This window comes from Trichosurus vulpecula, chromosome 7 (genome assembly GCF_011100635.1).
Source record: "Trichosurus vulpecula isolate mTriVul1 chromosome 7, mTriVul1.pri, whole genome shotgun sequence".
Classification (NCBI taxonomy): domain Eukaryota; kingdom Metazoa; phylum Chordata; class Mammalia; order Diprotodontia; family Phalangeridae; genus Trichosurus; species Trichosurus vulpecula.
In genome coordinates this window covers 22,548,473-22,575,115 of record NC_050579.1, presented here as the reverse complement: position 1 = coordinate 22,575,115, position 26,643 = coordinate 22,548,473, and the positions used below count along the sequence as shown (strand labels likewise).

The following is a 26,643-nucleotide window of genomic DNA, read 5'->3' as shown; positions in this document are numbered from 1 at the left end:
CACTGACCTCCTCTCTTCTCAGCTGAGCCCCCCTATCCAATGCTGGGTGCTGTGAGATGTTTTGTGAGTCTTTTCCCACCTGGGTTGTGACTCCCAGAGGGCTGGGACCCTGCCCCTCATTTCTCCTGCCTCCCTCACAGCTTAGCCTAGCCCAGGGCTGGGCACACAGTCACTACTCACCGGAGACTTGGCTGAGTTACAGTCCAAACCCTAGAGAAAGCTGGGTGAAGGAGGGCAGAGCGGAAGGGAAGCCCAACAGATTTGGGGACCCCATTTAGATGCCGTTTTGAAGCCAGGAGGCCACATATGTCTTGTGTGGGGAAGAGAAAGATACAAAGAAAGAGAGAGAATGAAGGGGAGACAAAAGGGGGTGGGGAGTGGAAAGGGGGAGAGAGAGGAAAAGAGAGATAGAAAGACAGGGAAAGAGAAAGAGAAAGAGAGGAAGATCCAGAAAGAAAGAAAGATGTGAGAGACAGGGAGAAAGGAAAGAAGAGAGAAAGGGCGATGAGGCCCATAAAGCCTTTGGCTCCTGGCCCTCCCACACAGCTGTCAGTCACCTTACCTCTCTCACCAGGCAATTGTGGGAATTTAGGTCTCTGTGGATGATGTTCATGGAATGCAGATAGGCCTGTGTGTAAAAGGTGAGGGGGTCAGCTTGGGCTGTGATCCCTTTTCCCTTGACCCTGGCCCAAGACGACAGGGATCTCCAGGTCCAGGCCTCTGCCCCTCACATACTATCCATCCCATCCCACTCTGAGGGCAGATGTAACCCCAGGTCTGGCTGCCCTTGGTGCCCCACTCCAGCCCTGCCTCCTTCTCCCATTCCTCACCCCAGCCCAGACCTGGGGCGAGCTGCTCATAACTTCATGAAGGGATTTATGCGTTCCCCATCCCAGGGAAATTTGCATTTTAAATGGAGATCTTGGAGAGAGGACACTGAGAAGTATTGGGCATGTAGGAAGGGAACCATAACAGAAAAATGCCATCAAAACCCAAGGAAAGAGAGGATAAGAAGGAGGGGGGTTGCTGCCAAGAGGTCAAGTAGGATGGGGTCTTGGAAAAACAAACAATTGGCTTTAATAGTAAAGGAATAATTCTACCTCGTGGTAGAATTTCCAGTGCTTTTAAAGACTGGTGAAAGGAGGTCAGTGGCAGGGAGAGTTTTCCTTGCCGTCACCCAGGGGCATCGGACCCCCTCCCACAGCCCTCTCTGTCTTGTTCTCCCTTTCCTTTTGCTCCCTGCCCCTTTACCATTCCAGAGGCGATGTCCTTGGCAAAGCTAACCCGCTGGCTCCATGGGTACTGGCTATCCTGTGGGGACAGAGAGGGGATTGCCACTGAGCCATGACGAGAGATAGACAGCAGGGGTACAAGGCTGGGCTAGCAGAAATGCAAACCCCAGACACACCATTCAGCAGCAGGAAAGCCTCAGGTCATGTTGCAGAAGCTGAGCATCCCTGGGCTCCCTCTGAATTGGCTAGGGGACCTTAATGGGCAATGCTCTTGGAAGCTATTTGTCCCCGCTCTAAAATGAGGCCCATTTTTGCATCACTTCTTTACAACCCTATCCCCTGGCTCCTGGCTGACCCTTTCATTTGGCCCTACCCCCTACCCCAGAATGATCCCACTGCCCTTGGCCCGAACCCCTTCTCTCATCGGTGGGTTCTTCCTGGAGCCTACATTTTATAAAGGGGCCCAAGCCTGCCTGCCTTAATGCCCCTCCTGACTTTCTGGACTCCAAAGTTACGCCCCTATGCTGAATACCTTCATTGTCTGGCTTCCCCCTTCAGGTCCTTTTTATGTCTCATCTTCCCCCTAGAGTATAAGCTTCATGAGGGCAGGGACTGTCTTTCTTTTTTCTAGTATTTGTATTAGCACAGTATCTGACACATAGCAAGTGCTTATTTAAATAAATGCTTATTTCCTTCCTTCCTCATTCCTTCCCCAGACTGACCCCTTGACTCTGGGCTCAGACTGGGCCCCTGACCACAGCATCCAGACTAGACCTTCAACTCTAGACAAACTGATACACCAGACACAAACCTGGGCCCTGGCCCTAGTGTAGGATTAGTCCCCCAGCCTCTGCTGACTTCAGTCAGCTGTCTCACAAATGCTACTGGCCCTCGAAGGGCTATTCAGTTCTTGGCTCACGGTAGTCCACAGCTATAGCTCTGAGCCCCCAATCCCCACTGCAGCACTGGCCACTGTGACACACTCGCCATCTATATAGCTCTGAGACCCCATCTCCATTGTAGCACAAAACACTATGACACACTCACCATGCTCTTGATGATTCCCCGGAGGGTGCCACCCTTGATATATTCAGTGATGAAGTTCAGCCTCTTGTCCTTGTAGAGCACTCCAATGAATTTGAGCACATTGGGATGCTCCAGGCAACGCATCACCTTCACCTGAGGAGTGGACAAAGGGCAGGTACTTGAGATGGAACAGCTGTGGTTCCAGGTGGGGAGGGTAGAGAGGGACTCTTCTACCTCCTGCAGGCCCATGGCTCTCTTTGGTACCTGTGCCCATTTCCCCAGCCCGACCTTCCTCTCTTCCATAGGCACTGTGAAACCAGTAACCAGTAGAAGGCAGTGTGGCATAGGAGAATGAGAGATGAATTTCAAGTCAGGGGATCTAGGTTCAAATCCTGACTCTGCCATTTACTAGTTCTAAGACCTTGGGCAAGCAAGAAATGGCCCTTCCCTGGGCCTCAGTTGCCTTATCTAGAAAACGAAGGGGTTGGAATAGATGACTCTAACATTCTTTCTCGCTCTAAATCTAGGATCCTTTAGATTTGTGCTGGTTATGGGAGGACTGTACAGGATAAGAAGGTGAGGCTAAATTACAGTCTGCAACATCTTAAGAGTCTCCATGGATAAGATCACAGTGACAGCAACTATCCAATGATTACCGATAACCTCCACAGTCCTAGGTATGAGCTACAGCCGATGCGACAGCCCCAGCTACACCAGGCACAGTCCCATAGCAGATCCTAATCAGCAATCCAGGACGAGGGGCCCAGCTGCCAATCAGAGCTAAAGGCAGAGGCAGAGGCAGAGCCTGGGGTCAGAGCAGCTAAAAACATCCTCCCAATGATCTAGCTGGGACAGGAAGTAGGGAGCTTTGGATAGTATTAGTGAGCCAAAGAGCCCTTCTGGGAAAGGTTACTACAGATTGGGAGCTCTGGGTGAGTTAAAAAAGAGTTCCACCCTCCAGCACCGAGGATTCCTTCCTCAATTGGCTGTCTCGATGAGCCTTCGCATCTCCCTCAGGGTCGGAGTATTAAGTACAGGCATGAGGAAAGAAACATTCTGTTCTTGGGTTCCCAGGAGATTAGGGGCCCCTTGTTCGGGGAATGGAGGCTGCTCTGTATCTGGCGGAAAGGGATGGTGTCGAGCAGCTGGGGGGACCTTCACTGATGAGAACTAAAGGCAGACGAGGCTGATGGAAAAGTGGAGCTCTGCAGGTCCCCCCATGTCTGCTTTCAAAAGAGGGCACCCTCAGAGAACCCCAAATGGTTCTGAAAGGCGATGTTTTCTAATCAGTCTTTACAAATGCTTAGCGTTGGTCGACTTTGGCTAAGTCGCTTATGTCTTTGGGCCTCAGTTTCCTCATCTCTAAAATGAGGGGGTTAGGCTACATAACCTTCTAGCTCTCTTTGCTGTAACTTCCGTACAGCGATAAGGCTCAGTCTCCCTGTTCACTCTCCACCATCAGCTTGCCTCTGGCCTGCCCCACCTCGACTATGGCTTCCAGCTCCCTGGGAACCATAACAACCTGCCTGAACTCGTTCCTTAATGATAAGCATATTCCAACCCCCTTCTACTCTCCCTATTTCAGTGATTCTGAAGCCCCACTGTATTAGTGCTGTTGAGCTCACACCCACTTCCCCCTGATCAGACAATGCTCCCTCCACCCCATTCCTTCCTGACACTGTCCCACAGCCTCCCGGACCACCATTTCCCCCAGCTCACTGGTGGTGGTGGGAAAGTTGGAATAATCCTTGTTCCCCGTCACCACTTCCAGACTTTTCTACTACCATCACACCACAGCCTCTCCCCCTTGGAGATTCATTTAATCCCTATTTTTCGCCCAGTCAAGAATCTGGCAGTTGTCATCTATAGATACTCTCCTCCTTCCTCCCTCCATGAGGTCGATGCTTGGCTCACAGTCTCTCTTCTGCCCGATTCCTCCCCTAATACTCAGTCTTTTTTGGCAGATCTTCATTCAAGTCATGCCTGCTAACCATGAGGGTCCCCCTCCTGGGCCCTCTTTTCTTCCCTCTCGATAGCATTTCACTTGGGGATCTCATCAGCTCCCATGGATTCAATCGTCATCTCTATGCAGATGATTCCTTGACATCACCTCTGTGTAGGTTTGGAAACGCTGTTGTGGTGAATGGGATATCCAGCCCTAACCTCTCTCTTAACCTCCAATCTCCCATCTCCAAATACCTATTGGACATCTCAAGCTCTTCAACTCAACATGTCCAAAACTGAACTCTCCAAACTCTCTTCTCTTCCTAACTTTTCTATTACCGTTAAGGGCATCAGCATCCTCATTGTCACCCAGGCTCACAACCTAGGTGTCATTCTCAACCCCTCATTATCCCTAACACCACCCCCTCCATCCAATTCGCTGTCAATTCCCGTCTGTTCTACCTTCCCAACATCTCTTGAACATGCCCCCCTGTCTCCTCTGACCACCCAAGTGCAGACCCTCACCACCTCCCTCCTGGACTGTTGCAATATTGCTTGTAAGTCTTCCTGCCTCAAGCCTCTCCCTATTCTAGGCCATCCTGCACTCACAGCTACCAATGTGACCTTCCTAAAGTGCCCATCAGATCATGTCCGCCTTCACCTCCTACCCCATTTAATTAACTCCATCAGTTCCCTAGTCCTCCAGGATCAAATATAACGTTCTTGGCTTGGCTTTGAAAGCCCTTTACAACCTGGTCCTCTCCTACCCTTCTTCTACCTTACTGCCTTCCACATGTTCTAGGACCTGGTAACACTAGACTCCTTGCTATCCCTCCAGTAAGGCAGCCCATCTCCTGACTCGGGGCCTATGCCTGGTACTCCTGGCTTCCTTTAAGTCTCAGCTACAATCCTACCTTCTGCGAAGGGCCTTGCCTACTTCCCCTCAATGCTAGGGCCTTTTCTCGGTTGTTGATCTGTTTTATCCTAACTATATCTTGCCTGTACATCACTATTTGCATGTTGCCTCCCCCATTAGAGTGTAAGCACCTTGAGGGCAGGGGCTATTTTTGCCTCGCTTTGTATCTACAACATTTAGCACAATGCCTGGCACATAGCAAGCGTTTAATAAATAGTTATTGTGGTTTCTATCAATAGATTCTTCTAAGCTAATGGACGATAAGAGTGGGTTTTATTCTTTCCCTTTTAGTGGAAAGATCCCGGTGGCTCTGAGGTCAGAAGGTCACACTTCTGTGATGTCCTGTGTGACATTGGGCAGGTGACTTTACCTCTCTACATGATCTGCCCCATCTGTAAAATGAGGGGCTGGATAGATTGGATGGCCTCTGAGCTCACGTCTAACTCTAAGTCTTTGATCTTAGGGTCTCCCCCTTATTCAACCTCTAGCTCATAAGACTATATGATCTGCAAACTGGATAACCGAGTCTTGGAGTTTTTGGGGTTTTGGTCTTCTTAAGGGGCAAGTGGGGGGAGGTGGGAAGAAGAGAATACAAACCTGAGAATAAAATAAAATAAAATAACATTTTTTTTAAAAACCCAAACTGAGGTTTGGCTTGAAGTGAAATTGATACTCGTAGGTCTTGGAGCTAGCCTGACCTCTTTGAGAAACGTCCTCTGCGTCTCCTCATCAAATCGGATCAGCTCCTTCATCACCATCACCTCGCCGGTCTCCCGGTGAGTCACCTGGGGGAAATCACCACATCAGGTTTGGTCCAGAGGGGAACTGTCAGAAGGCCCTGTTCTAACTCCTCCAGAGAGGGAGGCGGCTCAGCAGAAAAACCTTCTGGGTCACAGCCAAGTAACACAGAGGAGCCATGGAAGAAGCAGAACTGAAGTCAACAACGGGCCTTACAACCTCAGTTCGGCAGCAGCCACAGTGGTATGGGTGTACGAGCTGAGAGGCACATTTCACTGCTTCATTCTGGGTCTTCCACTTGCCGTGTGACCCCAGGCTAATAACTGTGCCTCTCTGGGTCTTGGTCTGCTTACCTGCAAAGGGAGAGCTATGGACTAGAGGAACTCAAATGGTCCTAGATTTCACACGTGCTGATTTTATGCTCTGAATGTAAGGGAGAAGGCGAGGGGAGGGGACCGGATGTCCAGGGATATTCAGCAATTCTTCACCTCTCCATGTCCTCCCACCCACCCTGGGGCAAGGTCAGAGGCCATACCTTGATGGCCTGTCCAAAGCAGCCCTTCCCCAGCACTTCCCCATGAATGAGGTCAGAGGGCCGGAAGATGCGGTGTGTCCGAGAGACGATGCGCAGGGACTCCGAACGGCCCAGGTCCTTCCTCTGGGAGGCAGGAGAGCCCAGGGAGCTGCCACAGGGTGATTTGTCAATGCTGCAGCTTCTCCTGTGGGCACAGACAAGAGAGACATGGAGGGACCTTCCCTACTCCCTACCTAGGTGGGGTGAGGGTGGGGCTAGTCTTCTCCCTGCCTCCAGATCTACCTCCTCCCTCCTTGTACCCTCTGTCCTTCTTACCATAATGACCCTCTCCTACCACCCCTCCATCTGTCCATGGTAGAGGCATATTTAAGGTCACTGCTCAGCAAAATGGTCAAATTGTGCAAGCCTGATTCTAATTGGAGTCCTTTTCCACCTTTGGAGGCGGGGTGGGGGTGGGGCTCCTTTATTCACCTAAGGTGCTCAGGAGGCTTGTGTTCCCACCTTCCCGCTTTATTAAACCCCACCCAGTTCCTCACACCTTAGTGAGAATGAGTACTTATTCTCCGGCTGCAGGGATATCTGAATTTGAGCTTGAGTCCTAATTGGGCAATGAAAACAGGGGATATTTCACTTCCATCCTTCTATCTCCAGGACCTAGCAAAGCGCTATATACACAGTAGGTGTTTAATAACTGTTTATTGATTAGTTGTCTAATGGCAGAGGAAGGTGGGTGACAAGGGGTCTTCTGGGTCCTGCTGAATTCCCACCAACTGTAGTGACTTCCTGCCTCGTCTGTCTATAGGTAAGGTCAGTCCAGGGAGACCATGTCTTAAGTGGTCTGGCTTCCAAAGGGTCTTAGCTACACACACACATGAGTGAATGACTACATTCAATTCCTAGTCAGAGAAGTCGCTCATTGCCAGCAGAGGGAGCTGTCTACAAAACAACTTTCACTTCATGAAGAGCCTACGGTTTATTCTCAAACTGGGAAATGGCCAGAAAAAGCAGCAGTGGGAGAAGGTGGGCCTTGTTTTCTGCCCTGGCCCTTGTCTGAAGGCCCAGAGCTGAGGGCTATGTTCTGGAGATGACTTACAGGACAGGCCTCTGCCGGACAGGACCCCCTGCTTCTGTGTTGGGCGTTCGGGCTGGGGAGCACAGTGGGCTTCGAAGATCTGCCAGAGGGCTGGCCTCTGGAGCTGTGCCATGGGCCAGGACATCATGGGGGTCATGCTCAATGGTCAGCTGGAGCAGGCGGCTGGTCTCCTGGATCAGAAGGTCGATCTGCAGAGAGCAAGCATGGGTGTGCTCAAGCGAGAGGGCACAAAACCTTTCGGCCTCCCCTCCCCACCAGACCTCCCTCTCCTCCCTCTGCCCACCTCCAGCACAGGCTGGAAGACCCCACTGTGGGGAATACCTCATCTAAGGGCACGTTCCGGATGGGAGTACCATTGATTTCCAGGATTCTGTCTCCAATGTGGATGGAGTTCTTCACATCTGGACTGATGCAATCTGGGTCCACTCTATGGGGCACAGAATAGGACGAGTTGGACAGACCATCAACCGCCATGCAGTCATGGAATGTTAGAACAGATGGAGACCACAAGAATTATCTGGGCCAACTCCCACGTTGAGCAGAGGAGACAGCCATCATTAGGAAGCAAGAAAGGCCTGTTTGCAACCCTTAACTGCTGGCAAAAGCCAGATCCTGTGCACCAACAACTGGAAGGGCAGCAGCCAGGTTCAGGACCTCCAGCAGGAGTCCTGACAATCAGACCACTGCCATAACACATAGAAGAGGACTTCGGCTTATTCCTCTTAGCCCACAAAGGAGGGACCAGGGGCAGCAGAGAGGCTGAGCAAAGTGTTTCAATTTCCAGTTGGTAGGGCCTGGGCCTAGAGACAGCAGGAGTAAAGTCTCACAACTGCCAATCAGGCTTCTCCCTTGCCCAATTAGGGCCCTCTTTAACTGAGTCTCACCGACCTAAGGCCTTCTAGTCTCAGGGATCAGAGATTCCCAGTCGGGAGGGTCTTAGAGGCCCCCTAGTCCAACCCTCTCATTTTATGGCTGAGGAAACTGAGGCCCAGAGGGGAAGTGATTTGCCCAACAGATAGTAAGTGGCAGAGCTGGGACTTGAACCCTGGACTGACTCCAAATCCCACATTCTTTCTGCTTAATCATGCTTCCAACTAATTAAAGATGCATTATATGTATTTTCTATGCATTATATGCATATCCTATGATGCATTCATAGGAAAAGACTGAGGAGCTGTGGCTGAAATGCATTTCCTCCTAGGAAGCTCTAGGAAGGGAAGAGGTTAACAAGGTGGGTCCCAATCCTTAAGGCTCCTTCCCCAAACTTGCAGAAGTCGGGGTGCCTGAGACCAGGCTCTGCCTCCTTCCTGCTGGGCCTTAGCTTAACGACTTGTATGTGCACATGGTGTCTCCCCCACTGGAACGTCAGCTTCTTGAGGGCAGGCAAGTTTCACTGTTTGTCCTTGCCTCCTCAGGGCCCTGCTCAGAGCAGGACATTAATAAGAGTGCTTGTCTGTTGGCTGAGAGTTGGAAAGGGGAGTGGGGATGTGCCCACTGATGGGCCTGGGATTATCGAGATCGGCTGACAGCGAGCAAAACTGTGGATCTCTCTCTAGGGCAACGTGATTGGTTTTCTAGGCTTCTTGCCCCTGCCAGCCTCCAGTTTGGGGACAGAAAGGGCCAGGAATGGAGGGAATCCTCAAATCTCAGAATTGGGACGTCCAACTTCCTAACTATGCAGGAGGCCCCTCTGTGGCACTCTCTCTAGCTTCTGCTTGAGTACTTCCCGTGATGGGAAACTCAGTACTTTCAAGAAGTACCTAAATCCACTGTTGGATAGCTCTCACAGTCCGTACATGAAGGACACACCTGGCTCATTCCCTACAGTTAGGAGGACCTGAGTTCAAATCCAGCCTTGGACACTTACTAGCTGTTTGACCTTAAGAAAAATTTGCCTCAGTTTCCTCAACTGTAAAATGGAAGTAAGTATAGTTGCACCTGCCTCCCGGGGTGGTTGTGATGATCAGATGAGATGATACTTTTAAAGTGCTCAGCAGGCGCTTAATAAACGTTTATCATCTTCATAACCTATTACTATATTGAGCCAATATCTTTCTCTCTGTAACTTCCACTTACTGCTGCTAGTTCCATTCTCAGGGGCCAAGCAGGACAAGGCTTCCCCTTTTTTCCAGATTACAGCCCCAGTGGCATTAGAAGACAGCTGCCGTTCCCCAGGTACTGTGCCTCTCCCAGCCCCCACCAGCACCACCCCACGCCTTCTCTTCTCCGGTCTAAAGATCCCCATTCCCTTGAACCAATGACACGGTTTCCAGACCTGGCAACCACCCTAGCTGTCCTCCTCTGGACCTCCTCCAGTTTGTAAGCGTCTGTGCCCAGAAATGGAGATGCTAGCCCAGGTCAGAAGGCAGCTCCTTGCTCTGGAGTGTGATGGGGCTGAGCTTCTAGGAATCACAAGCTGGTGGTTCCATTGTACTGTCCTGTTCAGACTGCCTATGGCCTATGCATTCAGCCCTGGGCACCACAGTTTAAGATAGACATTGATAAATTAGAGAATGACCAGAAGAAGACAACCAGAATGGTCAAGGGCCCTGAGTCCATGTCATAGGAGGATGGGGTGGAGGGAATGGAAATATTTAGCCTGGGAGGAACATGACTCTTCTCTTCAAGGATCTGAATGGCTGTCATAAGGAGAAAGGGTTCGATTTGTTCTGTTTGGTCTGAGAAGGAAGAACCAACGTAATGAGTGGGAAGCAGCATTTGGGCTTAATGTCAGAAAACCCTTCCTAACACTGAGAGCTGTCTCAAACTAGAGATGGAAGCCTGGGGAAGTGGCAAAGTGGTGAACTCCCAATCAGATCCTGGGTGATCACTTGTCAGGTGTGGGGTGTGTGTGTGTATGTGTCCTTGCTTGTACCATATTCCCTGCGTGAAGAGAAGTGAACCAAGGCTACGAGGCCAAACCTTGAGATTTCTGAGCTTTTGCTCCTTCCCCAACACTCAGAACACCACATGAGCCGTACCCTCAGTGTGACCCACCTTTGCCCTCCCACCTTCTGAGGGGCCCCAAGAGGGATGCTCACCCACGAACTCGAACAGTGTGGGAGTGCTCAGAGCCACAGCCCTGCTGGCCATAGGGCGGGTCGATGGACACAGAGAGCCCTCGCTTGCCATCAGTGGAAGCTGGGATGGACACCAAGGTGACCGTATGTGGGAGGCGGGACCCCGGCGAGTCAGGCAAGATTTGCTCGATGACCGGAGTCACCACCATTTGGTAATAGCAATGCCCACTGGGGAGGGCAGAGGTGGTCAGGAGAGAGGAGGAAAGACAGTGATCAGGCAAAGGGAGAAAAAAGAAACCACGGTAAAACATGCCCTAATTAGTCCCGGTTCCCCGGGGCTGTTATCAGCATGTGAGAGCTGGAAGAGCCCTTAAAGACTGGCTAATCCACTGTTTGGGGGACAAATTGTCATGGATCTGCAAAAACTTCACTAGGATAAATACATAATTTTTAAACCCTATAAACAACTGATTCCTTTTTCTCCCAATCTCAGGCTTCCTCTTTTTCCTCATTTCTAGGCCTCCATTTCTTGGTCTCACCCCTCCTCTTCAAATGACCTCACCCTCCCTCCCACACCACTTTGTGCATTTGTGTATTTATTAACTATGTCATTGATACTGTGTATATTTTCATAGGAACTCATCTCTCCCATTAGAATATAAGCTCTTTGTGAACAGAGACTGCTCCATTCTTTATACTTGCGTCCCTAGTGCCTGGCTTTAGTAAATGCTTGTTGATTGACTGAGAGCTCAGGAAGACTCAATAGTGACGGCAGGAGGCTGTGGAAGATCAGCTATTTTACTAATCTGTAAGATACCTTGGTTTGGGAAACAAAAATCTAGTTCAGCCCTTCCCAGTTCACAGAGGGGGGAAAACTGAGACCCAAAGAATCATATGCTCAACAATATACAGGGAACTTGTTGGCAAGGCCAGAGCTAGAACCCAGGGCCTTCTGTCTTGGCCACTCACTGGGCCTGAACTCACCAGTAGAGCTTGGATCGTTCCACCAGGGCATAGGTGTCCCCATCTCCAATGAAGGCCCCACACGTGAGGCAGATGAAGCATTCAGGATGGTATTTCTGGTCCCCTGCCACCTGGATACACCAGGAGAAAGACAAGAGTTTGGAGACTGTCCTATTTCCCCATGATGGACACAATCTTGTCCTCTATGCACTACTCCTAGCCAGGGGTTTCTACATTTTCCTCAGCCTCTGCCAATCACTGATTCAATGACACAACTTAATTCATCCATCCATCCATCCATCCATCCAACCAACATCCATCTAACCATCCATCCAATAATCCATCTACTCATATATTCATCCAAACACCCATCGCCCATCCATCAAACCATCCATCCATCCATCTACCCAACTATCCATCCATCCATCCATCCATCCATCCATCCATCCATCCAACTATTCATCCATCCATCCACCCATCCACCCATCCATCCAATGATCCATCTACTCATATATTCATCCAACCACCCATCGCCCATCCATCAAACCATCCATCCATCCATCCATCCATCCATCCATCCATCTACCCAACTATCCATCCATCCATCCATCCATCCATCCATCCATCCATCTATCCATCCATCCAACTATTCATCCATCCATCCACCCATCCATCCATCCATCCATCTATCCATCCATCCAACTATTCATCCATCCATCCATCCATCCACCCATCCATCCATCCATCCAATGATCAATCTACTCATATATTCATCCAACCACCCATCGCCCATCCATCAAACCATCCATCTATCCATCCATCCAACTATTCATCCATCCATCCATCCATCCACCCATCCATCCATCATCCATCTATCCATCCATCCAACTATTCATCCATCCATCCATCCACCCATCTATTCATCCATCCAACTATTCATCCATCCATCCACCCATCCACCCATCCATCCATCCATCCATCCATCCATCCAATGATCCATCTACTCATATATTCATCCAACCACCCATCGCCCATCCATCAAACCATCCATCTATCCATCCATCCAACTATTCATCCATCCATCCATCCATCCACCCATCCATCCATCATCCATCTATCCATCCATCCAACTATTCATCCATCCATCCATCCACCCATCTATTCATCCATCCAACTATTCATCCATCCATCCACCCATCCACCCATCCATCCATCCATCCATCCAATGATCCATCTACTCATATATTCATCCAACCACCCATCGCCCATCCATCAAACCATCCATCCATCCAACGATCCATCCACTCATATATTCATCCATCCATCCATCATCCATCCATTATCTATCCATCCAACCACCCACCCCCTCATCTATTCATCCACCCACCCAACCATCCATCCATCCACCCACCCTTCATTAAGCAGCCATTATCTGTAGAATGCTGTGTTGGGCACTAGAAGAGACACAAGCCCTTCCTTACAGGGGCCAAGAGCTCTGAGAAGGCTGAGTCAGATTTAGCCTGGCTCCTCAGAGACCTGAAATTCTGAAAGGCAAACTATGGAGATAAAGACAAAAAACTTTACCACAAGCCTGGAGCAGGCCCAGGCCTGGACAAGAAAGAGATTGAGGGTGTCCTAGAAATGGGGAGGGAAATCCAGGGATAGAAAAGCCCCCAAGATAATGGGGGGCATGTGTGTGTGTGTGTGCACACACACACATGTGTGGCAGGTACTCACCATGACCAGCCCTTTGGTGATCTGCTCGGAGCAGCCATGGCATGACTCGCCATAGCGGGCCCAATAGTCCTTCTTACAGTACAGCTGCCCATCCTTTTCATAGTATTGGTGGGAGAGGGAGGCCCCACACTCGCAGCACCTGGGCCGGAGACAAGAAGGAGGCTCCAGTGGGTGACCTGCCTCTGATGTGCACCCTTGCACCTGCTCCTATGCTGACCCTCCAGGAAGAGCCACTGCCCAGCAGCTGGGTCTTCTGGTCCATCAACATTTGGAAGGGGGCATTCCCAGTCTACACTGGCACAACACATCACAAGGAAACAACAAAGGCTTTGGAACTGTATTGCACTTGGGAGGGGTGGGGGAGAAATGTCAGACCTAGATAACCAAACCACAGAATTTTAGTGTTGGATGGAACCCAAGAGAATATCGAAATCCTCTGACCCTTGGTCATAAGATTGCAAGCTCAAAGGCATTTGAGTGAACATCTGGTCTGATCCCATCATTCTACAAAGGTGAAACCAGTGGTACAGTGGAAGTGAGACTAAGGACCAGGACCAGGGTTCAAATCCCAACTGTGTTGCTTCTTGTCACCCATGTGAGCTTGGGCAAGCACACCCCTGGTCTCACTTTCCTCATGTGTAAAAGGAGAGGCTCAGACCAGATGCCTCTGAGGTTGCCCCCTGCTCCAGATCCGTGAGCTGAAAACTGACATTCAGAGACGTTAAAAAATCTGCCTGAGCTCGCCCAGGGACGAGAGTTAGAGCTAAAATTCAGGTCCTCTGACCCCAAGTCCTGGGTAGTCTGCCCTGCTCGGACTCCTCTGGAGATGGGAGAGACCCTGTGCACCAGACGCTTTCAGCCTGGGCTCGAGGAATTTGTTTAAAAATCTCTAATCATTGTATGTCAGTAGTTTCCTTTGGGAAGCTATGGATTTTGTTTCGTGCATTTAAACATGATTCAGGGAAGGAATCCACAGGCTTGAACAGATTGGTTTTTTAATGGCAAACAAACAAAACAGCCGTGGAGAGCCCAGGCCCTGGCAGTCTCTTTAGTTTGCAGACAAAGAAACTTAGTCCAGAGACAAAGTCTCCCAAAGGAGAGCAGCAAGTCCCTCCCCTGCCCCCCACCCCAACTGCCCCAGGCCTTTAGAAGAGGATCACTGGGGCTGGCGGTATTACTGAGGGCAGAGGCTGGCTCTGACGCAGGGATCAACAAAATGGGACCACAAATCCCATTTAGACTTTTCAAGGTCATCCCAACAGAATATCATCACTGGAGGGCACTGCACAGGGTGTCCAGCACAAATCCCTCATTTTACAGATGGGGAGACTGAGGCCTGGGAAGGCTGCTCAAAGACTCGCCCAAGGTCACCCAGCTAGCTCAGGTCTCTGGACTCTAGGCTTGAGCTTTTTTACCTGCAGGAAAGAGCCCAGCTGGGGAGGTTGGGGATAGAAGGGCCCCTGGGGCTGGAACGTGATCTGCCTCTCCCCAGCAGGAAGCCAGGCTGATGACATCATCGGTCAGGCTACTGCAACATGAGCTCCCCTCTCCTGAGTGAGGACCCCCGGCTCAGGCCTGATTAAGTAGCGGGGCTGGAATTCCACATGCTTGGGGGAAAGGGGGCACAAAGGGGCTAGCTGTCTGGCCAAACAGGAAGGAGAGGAGGAGGAGGGAGGAGAGGTGGGTGGTGGAGGCGGGGAGCATGAGAGGCCAGGCAGGAGAGACTGCGGCATCCCAGAGCCAGCGGGGGCGAAGCTTTCTCTTTAAGGGGCGGACAGCTAGTTCCTCATTGTCTGGGAGCTGAAGCGCCTCCCTGCTCCCTCCCCCCATCCCCCCAAAGAGCCCAGGAGACAGAAGCTGCCGCAGTCCTGGGCTGCAGATGGGGCTCCGAGGGGAGGGGGCGGGGCTGTCCACGCCTCTGCCCAGCCAGGCCCACGCCCCCAGCAGAGAAGGGGGGAGGGGAGGCACCAGCCCTGCACTGTATTGGTGGGGGGAGCCCAAGACAGCAGAGCAGAAGCGAGACGCCTGGAAGAAGGGGATTTTGAGGGCATTGGGGCTGCCTCCCTAGCAGGGAAGCCAATAGTGGGTGTAGAGAGTAACCCAGGTGTGCTCAGGTTCCCAAAGCTGGGCAATGGGGGAGGGGGAGAGGAGAAACGTGGCTTCCAGGAGGCCCCCACTTCAGTGCCATGATGTCATCCCAGAGCTCAGTGGTGAACTTGAACCCAGGCAGGGCTGCCTGGGCCAATGGCTGCTTAGGGCCAGTGGGGATGGGGGTGGAGCTTAGCAACTCCATTAACTCCTGCTAGGCTGTACCCCACCAGATCCCAAGGGGAGCCGGCTCAGGGCCCACCCACACAAATGAGCTTCACCCCTCTCTGCTCTCCCTCCCCAAGCCTCTGCCAAGACAGGGCTGCTCTAAGGATGCCCAGCTCTCCCCTCAGAAAGCCCCTCAGAGGCTGGGGCCTGGGTCTGGGGGGCAGGAGAATGACGGCCCTTCTAAGAACAACAGCCAGAGAGTACCAGTACCCTCACACCTCTGGAATGCCTCAATTTCCAAAGAACGTGGAGACACCCGGTACCCAAAGGCCACTTGGTACCCAGCCCTCCTCCAGCCCCTGGCCTTTCTAACAACCAAGGGCTTTCTGAGATCTGGGGAGCTCAGAAGCCTCCGCATTCAGAATCTAATGTTAAAAGTCTTCCTTCACTTTCACTCTGTTGGTATATGCCGCACTGGAGGAAGAGGGTGATGTCAGAGCCTCCTGCCCCAGACAGTGAGGACACATTGAGAAATCGGATGTGAAACACAGGCGCGTGGGCCCTCATCCACAGCAGGCAGTCAGGGAAAACCCAAGGCCTCTCCTTCTGTTACTGAAAACAACCCTAAAGACAGCCTAATCCCTCCCACTACAAGAGAGAAACTGAGACCCAGAGAGGAAGTGCCTAGCTCATGGCTGCACAGCTAGGAACACAACCTAGGTTTTCTGTATCCCGGCTTCGCAGCCCTTTCCACCTTTGCTGGGATCCTTGGGAGACAGACTTCTTTTTTTGAGCTAGGCTAAACCTGGAGGCTGGAGGCCCACATAGTCCTTTCATTCATTCACTGCTTTACTTGTTCCTCACACCTGCTCCCTTCTCCCTACTCATTGGCCCACACCTGAGTTCAGGACCTCAACTCGTCTCACCTGGATGAGAGTAACAGCCTCCTAACTGGCCTCCTTGACTCCAGCCTCTTCCCTTCTGAAGTCATCTTTTCCATGCCACACAGATATTCCTAAAGCATAGGTCTGACCATGCCAGGGCTCTGTTAAAAAAATCCAGACACTCCCTACAGCCTCCAAGCTCTAAGACCAACTGCTCTGATTGACCTTAGGAGCCCTTCCCTATCAATCTCGGCCCCTGTGGCCACACTTCCAATCATCTGATCCTTCCTATCTCCAAGCCTTCCCCCCTCCAGGCTGGAGCATTCCTCCTTCCTCACCCCTGCCTCCGGGAACCCGTGGTTCTCTGGAAGACTCAGCTGAAAGGTTCTTTCATCTACGAAGTTTTTCATGATTCCCCCAGAAAGCACTCTACTCTCAAAAAAAGGATCTATTTGATTCTCTTTGTGCATGCTGCTCCCTCTAAGTAGAGGGTACGCTCTTTGAGGGGAGAAGCTGTTTCATTTTTTAAAAACAGTATCCAGCTAGTGCAGCACCTGGCAAACAGCGGATGCTTAGCAGAGGCTTGTTGAACTAGACTGAATGTCCACTCCAGTAACACAGCGTGGAGGTGCTCCAAATAGGCACCGGGTAATGGGGAAGGGGGTATGATGGCAACAGGAGTCCCTTTCCTGACGTTAGAGGGAATTACACTCTGACTCCATCCCCTCTCTTCGAGGGAATAGAGCTTTTCCATAGAAAGGGAGTTGGGAAGAGGCCGTCATTAGGGGAAGAAGCAGCAGCAGCAGCACTGGCACATGGGGCCCGCCCCAGGGCACAGGGCAGCCTCTGCCTCCGTGGGGTGAGCCATTCAGCGGATGCCAGATGCTTTTTGCTCAGCGGCCAAGGGGATTTTGGTCAAGGCTGCCAGGTAGCTTGGCCAAAAATAACCAGAAAGCTGATGGGGAAGGAGGGGAGGGAAGAGGTCTGAAGTACTCAGGGCACTGGACTGGTCACCAGTCTCCTGGGTGGGCCTAGAGGTAGAAAGACAAGAACCCAGCTCTGCTAATTACTATCTATGTGACCTTGGGCCAGTCCCTTCCCTTCTCTGGGACTCCACTGCCTTTCCCATAAAATGAAGAGGTCACACTGAGGCCTAAGGTATATAATATCAGGGCACTGGGGTGACGATGTAAGATAAGCCAAGAAGATGAATCTATTATTCTCTAGTCCAGAAGGGAGGGAACTAGGCCGGAGGCTGGCCAGCCAGTCAACCACCCAACCCTCAGAGCACTGTCCCAGGTCCGTTCCTGGCCCGATGGAGAAGTTCTGATTTCACAGGTGTAGGTGGCTCTCCAGCAGGAAAGGAGGCCTTCTCTGAGAGCAGGTCAACAACTCCTCAGCAACCTACCATCTTAGGAGGGTCACCTGAGGATACTGAGGTTAAAGACCATGCCCCAGGGTGGTCAGACCAGGAGCATCCTCCTGGCTCTGAGCCATCCCCCACCCCAGGCAGGATCATAGCACCTGGCCCTATCACCTCATTTGTACTCATGCTGGGATGCCTAGCGCAGAGCTGGAAGGCCCTCAGAGTCCAGGGCTGACCCCAGCCCAGAATCACATTTATAAATGAATAAAATAAAATACATAGAATTAGAGAAGAAACTAATTATGTGACATACAGTTCTCAAAAAAATTTTTAAAAAAAGTTCACAGAACACAGGTGAAGAAGCTCTGATCTAGGCCAGCCCTTTCATTTTACAGACAAGGAAACTGAGAGATGTGGTGTTGGTGGTAGGATCTGGACCAGGGCTTCTGACACTAGACCTCCATCACAATCCATGGAGGGGATGGATCTGACATCCCCAGTGTCCCTAGACATGGATGAGGGGAGTGGCCCCTCAGACCAGGGCTGTCCGGGTTGTGAGCTATGGGGAGAGGCCTGGCTCAGCCCACATAATCACGGTCTCCTTCATCCAGCCACCATGTTTCAGTTCTCCAAGGCTTCCCAGACCTGGTCCCCCACCCCACCTCCTTCCTCCCTGCTATCTCCACCACAGACAGCCCTGGGGGTGGGGAACTAAGGAAGCACAGGTACCTCAGATGAAGAAGCCCCAAGGGGGCCGCTCCACTGGGAGCTGGAGGGGGAGAAGGATCTATTCGGACTTACTTGGCCCTGGCGAGGAAGTAATTTCTCCTGAGGGTTGAGGCCAGCATCCCCGGTAGCTGTGGCCTCCAGGGAAGTTAGGGACCAAAGAGGAAGCTGGGGCGTGGTCAGGACTCACAACCCCACCCCCACCTCCAGCCCTAGTCTATGCCCCTAGAAACCACGCACCCAGGGGTGGGGCTAGGGTGGCCGCAGGCTGGGTGGAAGCCCAGGGACGGGAGAAAGGAGAAAATGTGGGCAAGGGTCCCCCCCACCCTGCCGCCCACCCCCCGCCAAGGCCGTTTAAAAGTGCCTGCAAGTTCCTGGGGTCGGCTATGTTTTAGAGGAGGGGGCGGGGCAGGAGATAGCAGGTGCTCGGCCTTAGTCCAGGCTCAGAAGGGTGGCCTCTCCTGACCCCCCACCCCCACCCGCTGCCCCCCACTTCTCCGACCACCTGATCTAGCACCCATCTCCGGGACCACAGATTTAGGGATGGAAGGGCCTCAGAGCCCACAGAGTCCAAGCTCTTTATTTTCCAGATAGGGAAACTGAGGCCTAAATAATAAAGTGCCAGTTCCCAGTCTTATGAAGTCCTTGGTCCAATGTCCTCCCTCACAGGCTCCCAGCTTTAGAGTCCACCCCCTCCTTCATTTCACACGTGGGGAAACAGACCTGGAGAAGGAAGTGAACTTGTCCAGAATCACACAGGTGGGGTCACAGAACTGGAAGGGTGTTCAGTGGTCATTCAGTTCCCCTTATTTTACACATGGGTAAACTGAGGCCCAGAGAGGGTAGTCAAGATATAAATCCAAGTGATTATTTATCATTATGTAATTTATTATTAATTGATTTATTAAATTAAATTTATTTTATTAAATTTAAATTCAATAAAATGGAAGAAAAGAGTATCCCACAATCATTTAATGCTGATAACAGTGAGTTTGGTTTAGTTGTCAATAACACACTTGTTTTCTTGTGTAGGAATTCAGTACTGTTGTGCTAGGCTATACTGGTTTTTTTTTGGGGGGGGGGGTGGGATCCATAGACCACATATCACAGGCCTGAGGCCAGAAGGGCCCTCAAAGGCTGTTTAATCCACCCTATCCCTCGTTTTTACAGGTGTGGAAACTGAGGCCCAGAGAGGGCCCACGGCCACCCAGGAAGGAAGGGCAGTGGAGAAGAGTGGGGGAAACACCGATTTGGAGCCTGAGGACCAAGGTTCTAATACAGGCTCCTTTGGTACAAATGGAATGAGCATCGCAGGGCTTGGAGTCCAATCTTGCCTCTGACATTTCCTACCTGTGGGACCTTGGACAAGCCCCTTCTGATCCCTGGGCCTCTGTTCCACCTCTCTAAACCGAAGTGACTGGAATGGGTGTTCTCTAGGGTCCCTCCCAGCTGTCCATCCTGTGAGCATTTTGTCTAGGGTGGAATAGACCGAGCTCTACCCGCTGGGTCCGGCCCAGGGGCTGCCAGGACCCTGGGAGGAGGTGCCCAGACATGGGTGGTGGGTGAGTTGTTCAGGGAAAAACTCTGGGCCCGGGTGAGCACAGAAATCATTGTTGACATGGCGTATGTGGGCCAGGCCCAAAAGGAGAACTCTGGGTTCGAGCAGGCACAAGACAGACACTGGAAGCCGAAAGGCTGGTGTCTCCAAGGCTGTTCGGGATGGGGCCTGGCATGGGGATCTGCCCATCCTTGCCGTTCAGATCACAGTGTCTGAGCTCTTCTGGGGGAAGCCTCTCCTTCTCAAGAGAGAAAAACTGAGACCCAGAAGAAATGACTCACCAAGGTCCCACAGCCAGTCAGTAACACAGTCCGGACTAGGATTCAAGCCGGGTCCTTCTCACTATGCCACCCCACTTTACCTGAACCCACCCTTATTCTCAGCACAGAGGCCCCCATACCTGGCACAAACCACCCCTCAGCACGGGCCACAGGCCAAAGCAGAGTCAGATTCAAATCCTGCCCCTGACGCCAGCTGCTTGTGTGATGTTGGCTAAGCCACATCCAACCTCCTCCTTTGTAGAATAAGATGACTCTGAGCTCCCTTCTAGGTGATGACAAGCAGAAGGTCCATTCATTTGCCCGAGGCCAAGCAGAGGGAGAACAAGGACCCAGACCTCCCACCCTCAGATGCATGGCTCTTTCTTCCACATCAAAGCCCTATGGCACTCCACTAGAGACCTTTTTCTGATTTGACCTGGGCCAGACCAAGATTCGGTCATTCTGAATCCATGCTCACTGCACTCTCCACATCTGTCTACTCTGTCACTCAGATCACAGGTCCTTAACCTGGCATGTGTGAACTTGTTTTTAAAAATATTTTGAAAATCACTTCAATAACATGAGTTTATCTATGTCTTTTATTTGGTGCTTTTAAGAAGAGGATTCTGGGAAGGGTCTGTGGGGTTCACCAGACTGTCTGCCAGAGGCCCAGGCCCCACCAAAGATGAAACCCCCTGACTTAGACGCGGTGCGATGTGTTGGATACCCGGCTGAAATAATAACTAGTATATAGATGGGTGTACATCTCTCTCTCTTTCTTTCCCTTCTCTCTCTTTCTCCCTTTCTCTCCCTCCTCTCTGTCTCTCTTTCTCTCCTCTCTGTCTGTCTCTCTCTGTCTCTGTCTGTCTCTCTTTCTCTCCTCTGTCTCTGTCTCTCCCTGGTTTGGGAACCACTTTACATATGTTCTCTTCTCTCTCTGTATCTCTCTTCCTCTCCTCTCTGTGTCTGTCTGTCTGTCTCTCTCTCTGTCTCTGTCTTTCCCTGGTTTGGGAACCACTTTACATATGTTAACTGGTGTGATGTAGATAAATAGCTTCTCCGGGACATCCCAGCTCAACCAGGAGACACAAGAGGCTTACTTCGTCCACCCTTCTCTTTTTACAGAAAAGGAAACCAAGGCCCAGACAAGGCAGTTCCCCTGACACAGGGCATTTGGGACTGAACTGGGTCTAGAGCCCAGCTCTTCTGCCTTAAAAATCTAGCCTTGTTTCTATATCGCTCTGACTGTTCTAAACATTTTGTTTAGGGGCATCTGCTTAGCCATCGAGGTGCAGCCTGGGGTCATGGGTGACCAGCTAGTTAGCTGGCCTCAGAGAGTCTTGCTTCTGGCACATCCTGGCCTCACGGCCCTGGGTCAGTCACTTCACTTTCCAGGCAACTTTCTAAGGCTGTAAACTGCCAAATGGGGAGCAGGGCTGCCCAGGTGGAGGGAATTCTTTCACTGGGAGCTCCCCATATCAAAGCAATCCCAGGGCTGGTCTCTGTCCAGCCCCAGGGTATTTCTGAACTCTGCCAGGGATCCCCGGACTTAACAAGTACCAGGAGAATAACTCTCCCTCTTCTCCTCCCTCTCTCCCTCTCCCCTTCTTCCCTGCTCTTCTCTGCCCAGACCCCCAGTCCTACCTGAAGCAGTCAGAATGCCAGTCAGCATTCAGGGCCTGGAGGTACTGCCCATCATAGATGCTCTGGCCACAGCTTGAACAAACGGGCAGATCACTTCCTGTAAGGGGTGGAGCAGATGGGGGAGAAAGGAGACAGCGAGTGAGTGACTGCTTGGCGTGGTGCCCGCCCCTCCCCCACCCATGCCAGTCTGGGGCTGAGCAGGACCCTTCAGGAAGCCATCTGGACCTGGGGTTCAGAGAGGATTAGTTGGGGGAGGGGGAAAGGAAAGGAGGAGGGATCAGTCAATCAATCAGCATTCTTTCTGCCCTACTATATGCCAGACAAAACCGACACAGTTCCTGCCCTCAAGGTTTATGGCTCACCTTGACAAACAGGAGAAATGAAAGGTCGGGATTCTTCCCCTCCCTGTCCATCCATCCCAAGGAGAGCCGCTATGTTGGTGCCTAATAACCCCGACTCTGGGGCCCTATGGGGTCCCCTGGAATCCTTTCTAAGGGAAGACTCCGGAATTGGAGTGGAGTGGGGTGGGTGGGTTTGGGCTTGTCATATTCTGTCTCTCGGCCTGTTTCCTCCTGTGTAACATGAGGATGTCAGACGAGCCGGCCTCTGAGGTCTCTGCCACCTCTAGGCCTATGAACCCATGATTCATTTCCAGACTGTGGGAAAGGGGACAGACATCCAAGGGATCCAAGAAGCAGGTGTGTCCCTGGCCAGCCTTTTGCCAGCCTTGTCCCAGCTGAGCAGGGAGAAGGGGATGTCAGAGAACGAGACTGAGGACCCTGGAGCAGCCCGAGGGCTCCCCTTTGGAGAACTCCGGGGAGAAGCAGGGGGAAAAGAGCCTCTCCTCCCGGTTTCTCTTATGTGCTTAGTCACGCTTCCAGCTCTCCCCACACCAGCCACAGAATGTGGGAGATGGTGGAGCCCTCAGGGATCCATCGGGCCAATTCCCCTCCGTTACTGAGGAGGAACCTGCGGTCCAGAGAAGGATTAGGATCACAGTCAGCATTGCAAAGGACCTTCTGGCCCTTTTTAAACATTCATTCCCTTGCTGGAGTCTGACCACAAAGCTTTGAGGCACACATAACAAGCACTGCTTCCCCCATTTTGCAGATGAAGAAACTGAGGCCCAAAGGGCCAGTGACTCGTCTCCCTCCCTCCCTCCAAGTCTCCCTATGTGACCCAACCCCAAGCTTTCCCAGCATGCCACATTCGATTTTCCGTGACAACGGCATGGGGAGCCACCGAGTACCTAATTCAAGACATCCGATGACCCTCATCTTCTGTTGGTTTTGGAGAACCCAGGAGGGTTCTGAGAAACAGGCCTTGTCTGGACACATATTCGAAAGCATCTGGGTTCCTTGAGCCTACCCTGGATGTGTCTGGCGGTGATGTAGATGGCAAAGGGGCTGGGGGCATGTGGAAAAGTCTGGGGGTAAGAATGGAAGGAAGCTGCCACTGGATTTAAAAGTCTGCCTGGAAATGCTCCAATTCTACGTGTGAACACTGTGTTCTTAACCTCTCGGTGCCTGTTTCCTTATCTGTAAAACCAGGGGTCTGTACTCAATGATCTCTGTGGGCCTGGTGAGTTCTAAGTCTCTCTTATGAGCTCACACAGGCAAGTTCATGACACCAACCACCAGTTGCTCATCAGCTTGGCCCTATGGGCCAGGAAGGCTCCATACAATGGGGAGTAACCAGAACAGCCCCTTGCTCCCAAATGTTGTCCCCTGACTGAGGCCTGATTCCCCACCCTTCGAACCCCACGAGGTGCCAATGTTCTCCATTTCCCTGAAAGGTACCGGGATGGGAAGGCAGGTAGCCATGGGAGGAACACAGGTCCCACCAGGGTGTGAGGGCCTTTTGACATGAGGAAAGTCAGGCATCCTGGAACTCTGGAGGGAAGGAGGAGGAGGCCTGGCAGACGGAGGGAAAGGGCCCAGAAAGGGGAAGCCAGGGATGCCCTTACTTCACCTACGTCATGGGTCTGCTCTGCCCAACCCCCCCCCCCAAGAGGCGACATTCTGCCTGCCAACATGTGGAGCGCGTCCATGGCATAGGACGTCAGAGCTGGAAGGAAACTTGGACCATTCTTTTACTCAACCCCTTCATTTTCAGGGGCGGAAACTGAGGCCCAGAGAGATCCCATGGAAAATGAGATGCAGAGCCAGAATTAGACCCAAGTGTCCTAATGTAACGAGACAGCTCCCTCCTTCATTATGGGCCTCCCTAGAGGCAGGTCTGGGCGCAGGGCTGAGAAGTGAGGGCAAGACCAACAGCAGACAGTCAAGAAGGTGTCGGGGAAAGGAGAGGCTACCCCCAAATTAGTCAGGGGTGGACATCTATCCAGGCAGAGGGGAAGGGCCTCTGAGACAGTAATCGAGAGAGAGGACGGAGGATTCCAAGTGGAGGCCTGATGGCAGACCACCTAGGAGAGGCTGCTTGGTGGGGAGAGGGTGGGATGGGGTGGTGGGAATTGGTCTGTTGGATCCTCTTGTCCGACTGCCCTAATTTAGAACATGCTTAGGATGGGCTGGGGGAGGGGAAGCTCAAAGAGATGGGGATAGTGGGGGCCACAGGGGCTAGGGATGGGTTATGGTGACAGCATTAGGCAAAGAGGACAGGAGTGGCTATTGAGAGGCAGTCAGGGAAACCAAGGTGAAGGGAATAGGAATGCTTCGGGTCGCTTAGAGGTCACCCAGTCCAACTGCCCCAATTTGAAGATGAAGAAACTGAGGCCTGGATAGGTCAAGTGCCTTGGCCAAGGTTACACAGGCAGTGAAACAGCCGAGGGGATTTGAACTCGGGCCCCTGATCAAGAGGGCAGTGTTGGGGTGTGGGGAGAACACCGGAAGCGGACTCCGGGGCCTGAATTCAAACTCTGCCTTTTCCTTTTCCTGCCTGTGTGACCTTGAGTAAATCAATTCACTTTTCTGGACCTGTTTTTTCATCTGCAGAACGGGGAGGGGGAGGGGGGCCTCTAGCTCAGTATCTGCGATCCCAGGACTTCTGTTGGGGGGGAGCGTCTTTCTATGACATGATACTCCCGGTCAAGGATGGGGGTGGGGACATTAGAGGGGGTAAGTTACGGTGGGAGGAGAGGGGATGAGGCCAGAGGTGGCCAGGGGCAGGAGGATGCAGAGGGGGATGACACAGGGATGGGGTCCGGGGGGTGGGGATGCGGGAGGGCAAGGCTGGGAAGGGGGATGCAATGTGGGGGGCGCAGGGGGGGGTCTGAACAGGACAGTGGGGCAGTTGGGGGGGGCGCCGCTGGGGAGTGGGCGGGGAGGCAGCCGAGCCCCCCCGGAGCGCCCAGGGCTGGGGGAGGGGCCGGCCCCCGAGCGTCCGCCAGCACACAGTTGCACACTCATGCCCACTCTTGCACACTTGCCCACGAGCGCTCACCTTCCTCCTCTCCCATACGTTCTTCCCTCCAGGTGCAGCAGAGGAGCATCAACCTCATGCATTCGGCCGGGCCGGGGCCGGGGCCAGGGCCGGGCCGGGCCGGGCGCCCAGCGCCGCAGCCACCAGCCCCCGAACCGGGCCGGGGGCGAGGGCCGAAGGTCTGGGTGGGGCTGGGGGCGCCCCGCGGGCCGGACGGGCTGGGCGCGCCGCTGCCGCTGCTGGGGCTGCTGATGCCGCCGCTGCTGCTGCGTCGCCGGGGCCGCCGCCGGGCGCTCCGGGCTCCAGCCGCCGCCGCGGGGAGGGGAGGGAGGGATGCAGAGCAGGGGGCGGGCCTGCGCAGCCGGGATCCCTGGGACTGAGTTGCGGCGGCGGCGGCGGCGGCGGCTGGGCCCGGGCCCGGGGCGGGGGTGGGGACCCTGGCAGCGCCGGCGCGGAGGGTCTGGGGGCGGGGCCTGAACTTGGGGGCGGGGTCTGGGACTCTAGAAGCGCCGGCGCGGCTCTTGTGGGGGCGTGGCCTGAGTTTGGGGGCGGGGCCGGGACCCCCGACGGCGCCTGCGCAAAGGACTGGGGCGGGGCGGGGGCGGGGCCCGCCACGACCTTGGCCACCGCCCCCAGTCTGGGTCTCTCCTCCTGAGCTCCCAGGACCCCGAGAGGCCCGGTCTCTGGCAGTTTCTCGCCTCCCCCTTCCTCTTGGCACACAGTGGGCGCCTCATGGAGGTCTCGCTGATCGATGGGTTCCTTTCCCCAGGGTCCAGGGCAGGGGCCAGCCCGGACTCGGGGTCCCCCCTACCCACGCGGGGCCGTGGCCAGGACCGGCACAGGGACAAACTGGCTTGGAAAGGGAAACGCGCCCGGCTCGGAGGTTCTCTGGTCCTTGGCATTGTCCCCCCCACCCCCCACAGCACGTAGCACAGTGCTTGGCACAGGAGGGGTCCAGGGGTCCTGGGGGCGCACTGACAGGAGATTCCCAGGGCTGACGTCCTCTCTCCCGGTGCAGAGAGCCCCTTGTCTGTGGCTTGGTGGGAAAGAAGCCCGGGGCCTCGAAATGAGGGGCTCAAGGACTTGCCCAGGGGTCCCCGTGGTCCTACAGGACAGTCCTCATTCTGTACTCTAGGTTCTCCCCAAGTTGAGCTTGTCTCCCTAAGGAAGGGACAGAGTCTGCTGGGAGCCCTTGCCGGTCTCCCCCTACTGTGCCCAGGACAGGAGCGCTCTGGCCCAGCCTTTCCCCAGAGCCTTAGATTGAGGGCTTGGGAAGGACCAGTGGCACATTCAAGCCCACCCCTCACTTTAAAAGATGGAAAAGGAGGCCAGTGGAAGGAAACTTTGTCCAAGGTCACACAGGA

The 26,643-nt window shown here is 53.0% G+C and overlaps 1 protein-coding gene across 2 annotated transcripts in view; it reads right to left on the bottom strand.

Annotated features, from left to right (window-relative positions):
* Positions 1-25,380, bottom strand: part of LIMK1 (LIM domain kinase 1) — a 31,469-nt gene extending 6,089 nt beyond the window's left edge. Inside the window, exons 1-12 of one of the 2 annotated variants that reach the window (XM_036768854.1) lie at positions 25,301-25,380; positions 21,899-21,995; positions 13,205-13,343; positions 11,489-11,598; positions 10,526-10,732; positions 7,806-7,911; positions 7,485-7,672; positions 6,392-6,575; positions 5,817-5,903; positions 2,280-2,411; positions 1,252-1,311; positions 563-628 (exon numbers count right to left, since the gene is read on the bottom strand). In XM_036768854.1, the coding sequence (XP_036624749.1) occupies positions 563-628; positions 1,252-1,311; positions 2,280-2,411; positions 5,817-5,903; positions 6,392-6,575; positions 7,485-7,672; positions 7,806-7,911; positions 10,526-10,732; positions 11,489-11,598; positions 13,205-13,343; positions 21,899-21,995; positions 25,301-25,358 (1,434 nt within the window). In that variant the 5' untranslated portion in view covers positions 25,359-25,380. Of the gene's footprint in view, positions 1-562; positions 629-1,251; positions 1,312-2,279; positions 2,412-5,816; positions 5,904-6,391; positions 6,576-7,484; positions 7,673-7,805; positions 7,912-10,525; positions 10,733-11,488; positions 11,599-13,204; positions 13,344-18,511; positions 18,576-21,898; positions 21,996-25,300 lie in introns of those variants that run through there. The other variant, XM_036768855.1, reaches the window with a different exon arrangement.
* Between the last annotated feature and the right edge of the window lie 1,263 nt (positions 25,381-26,643).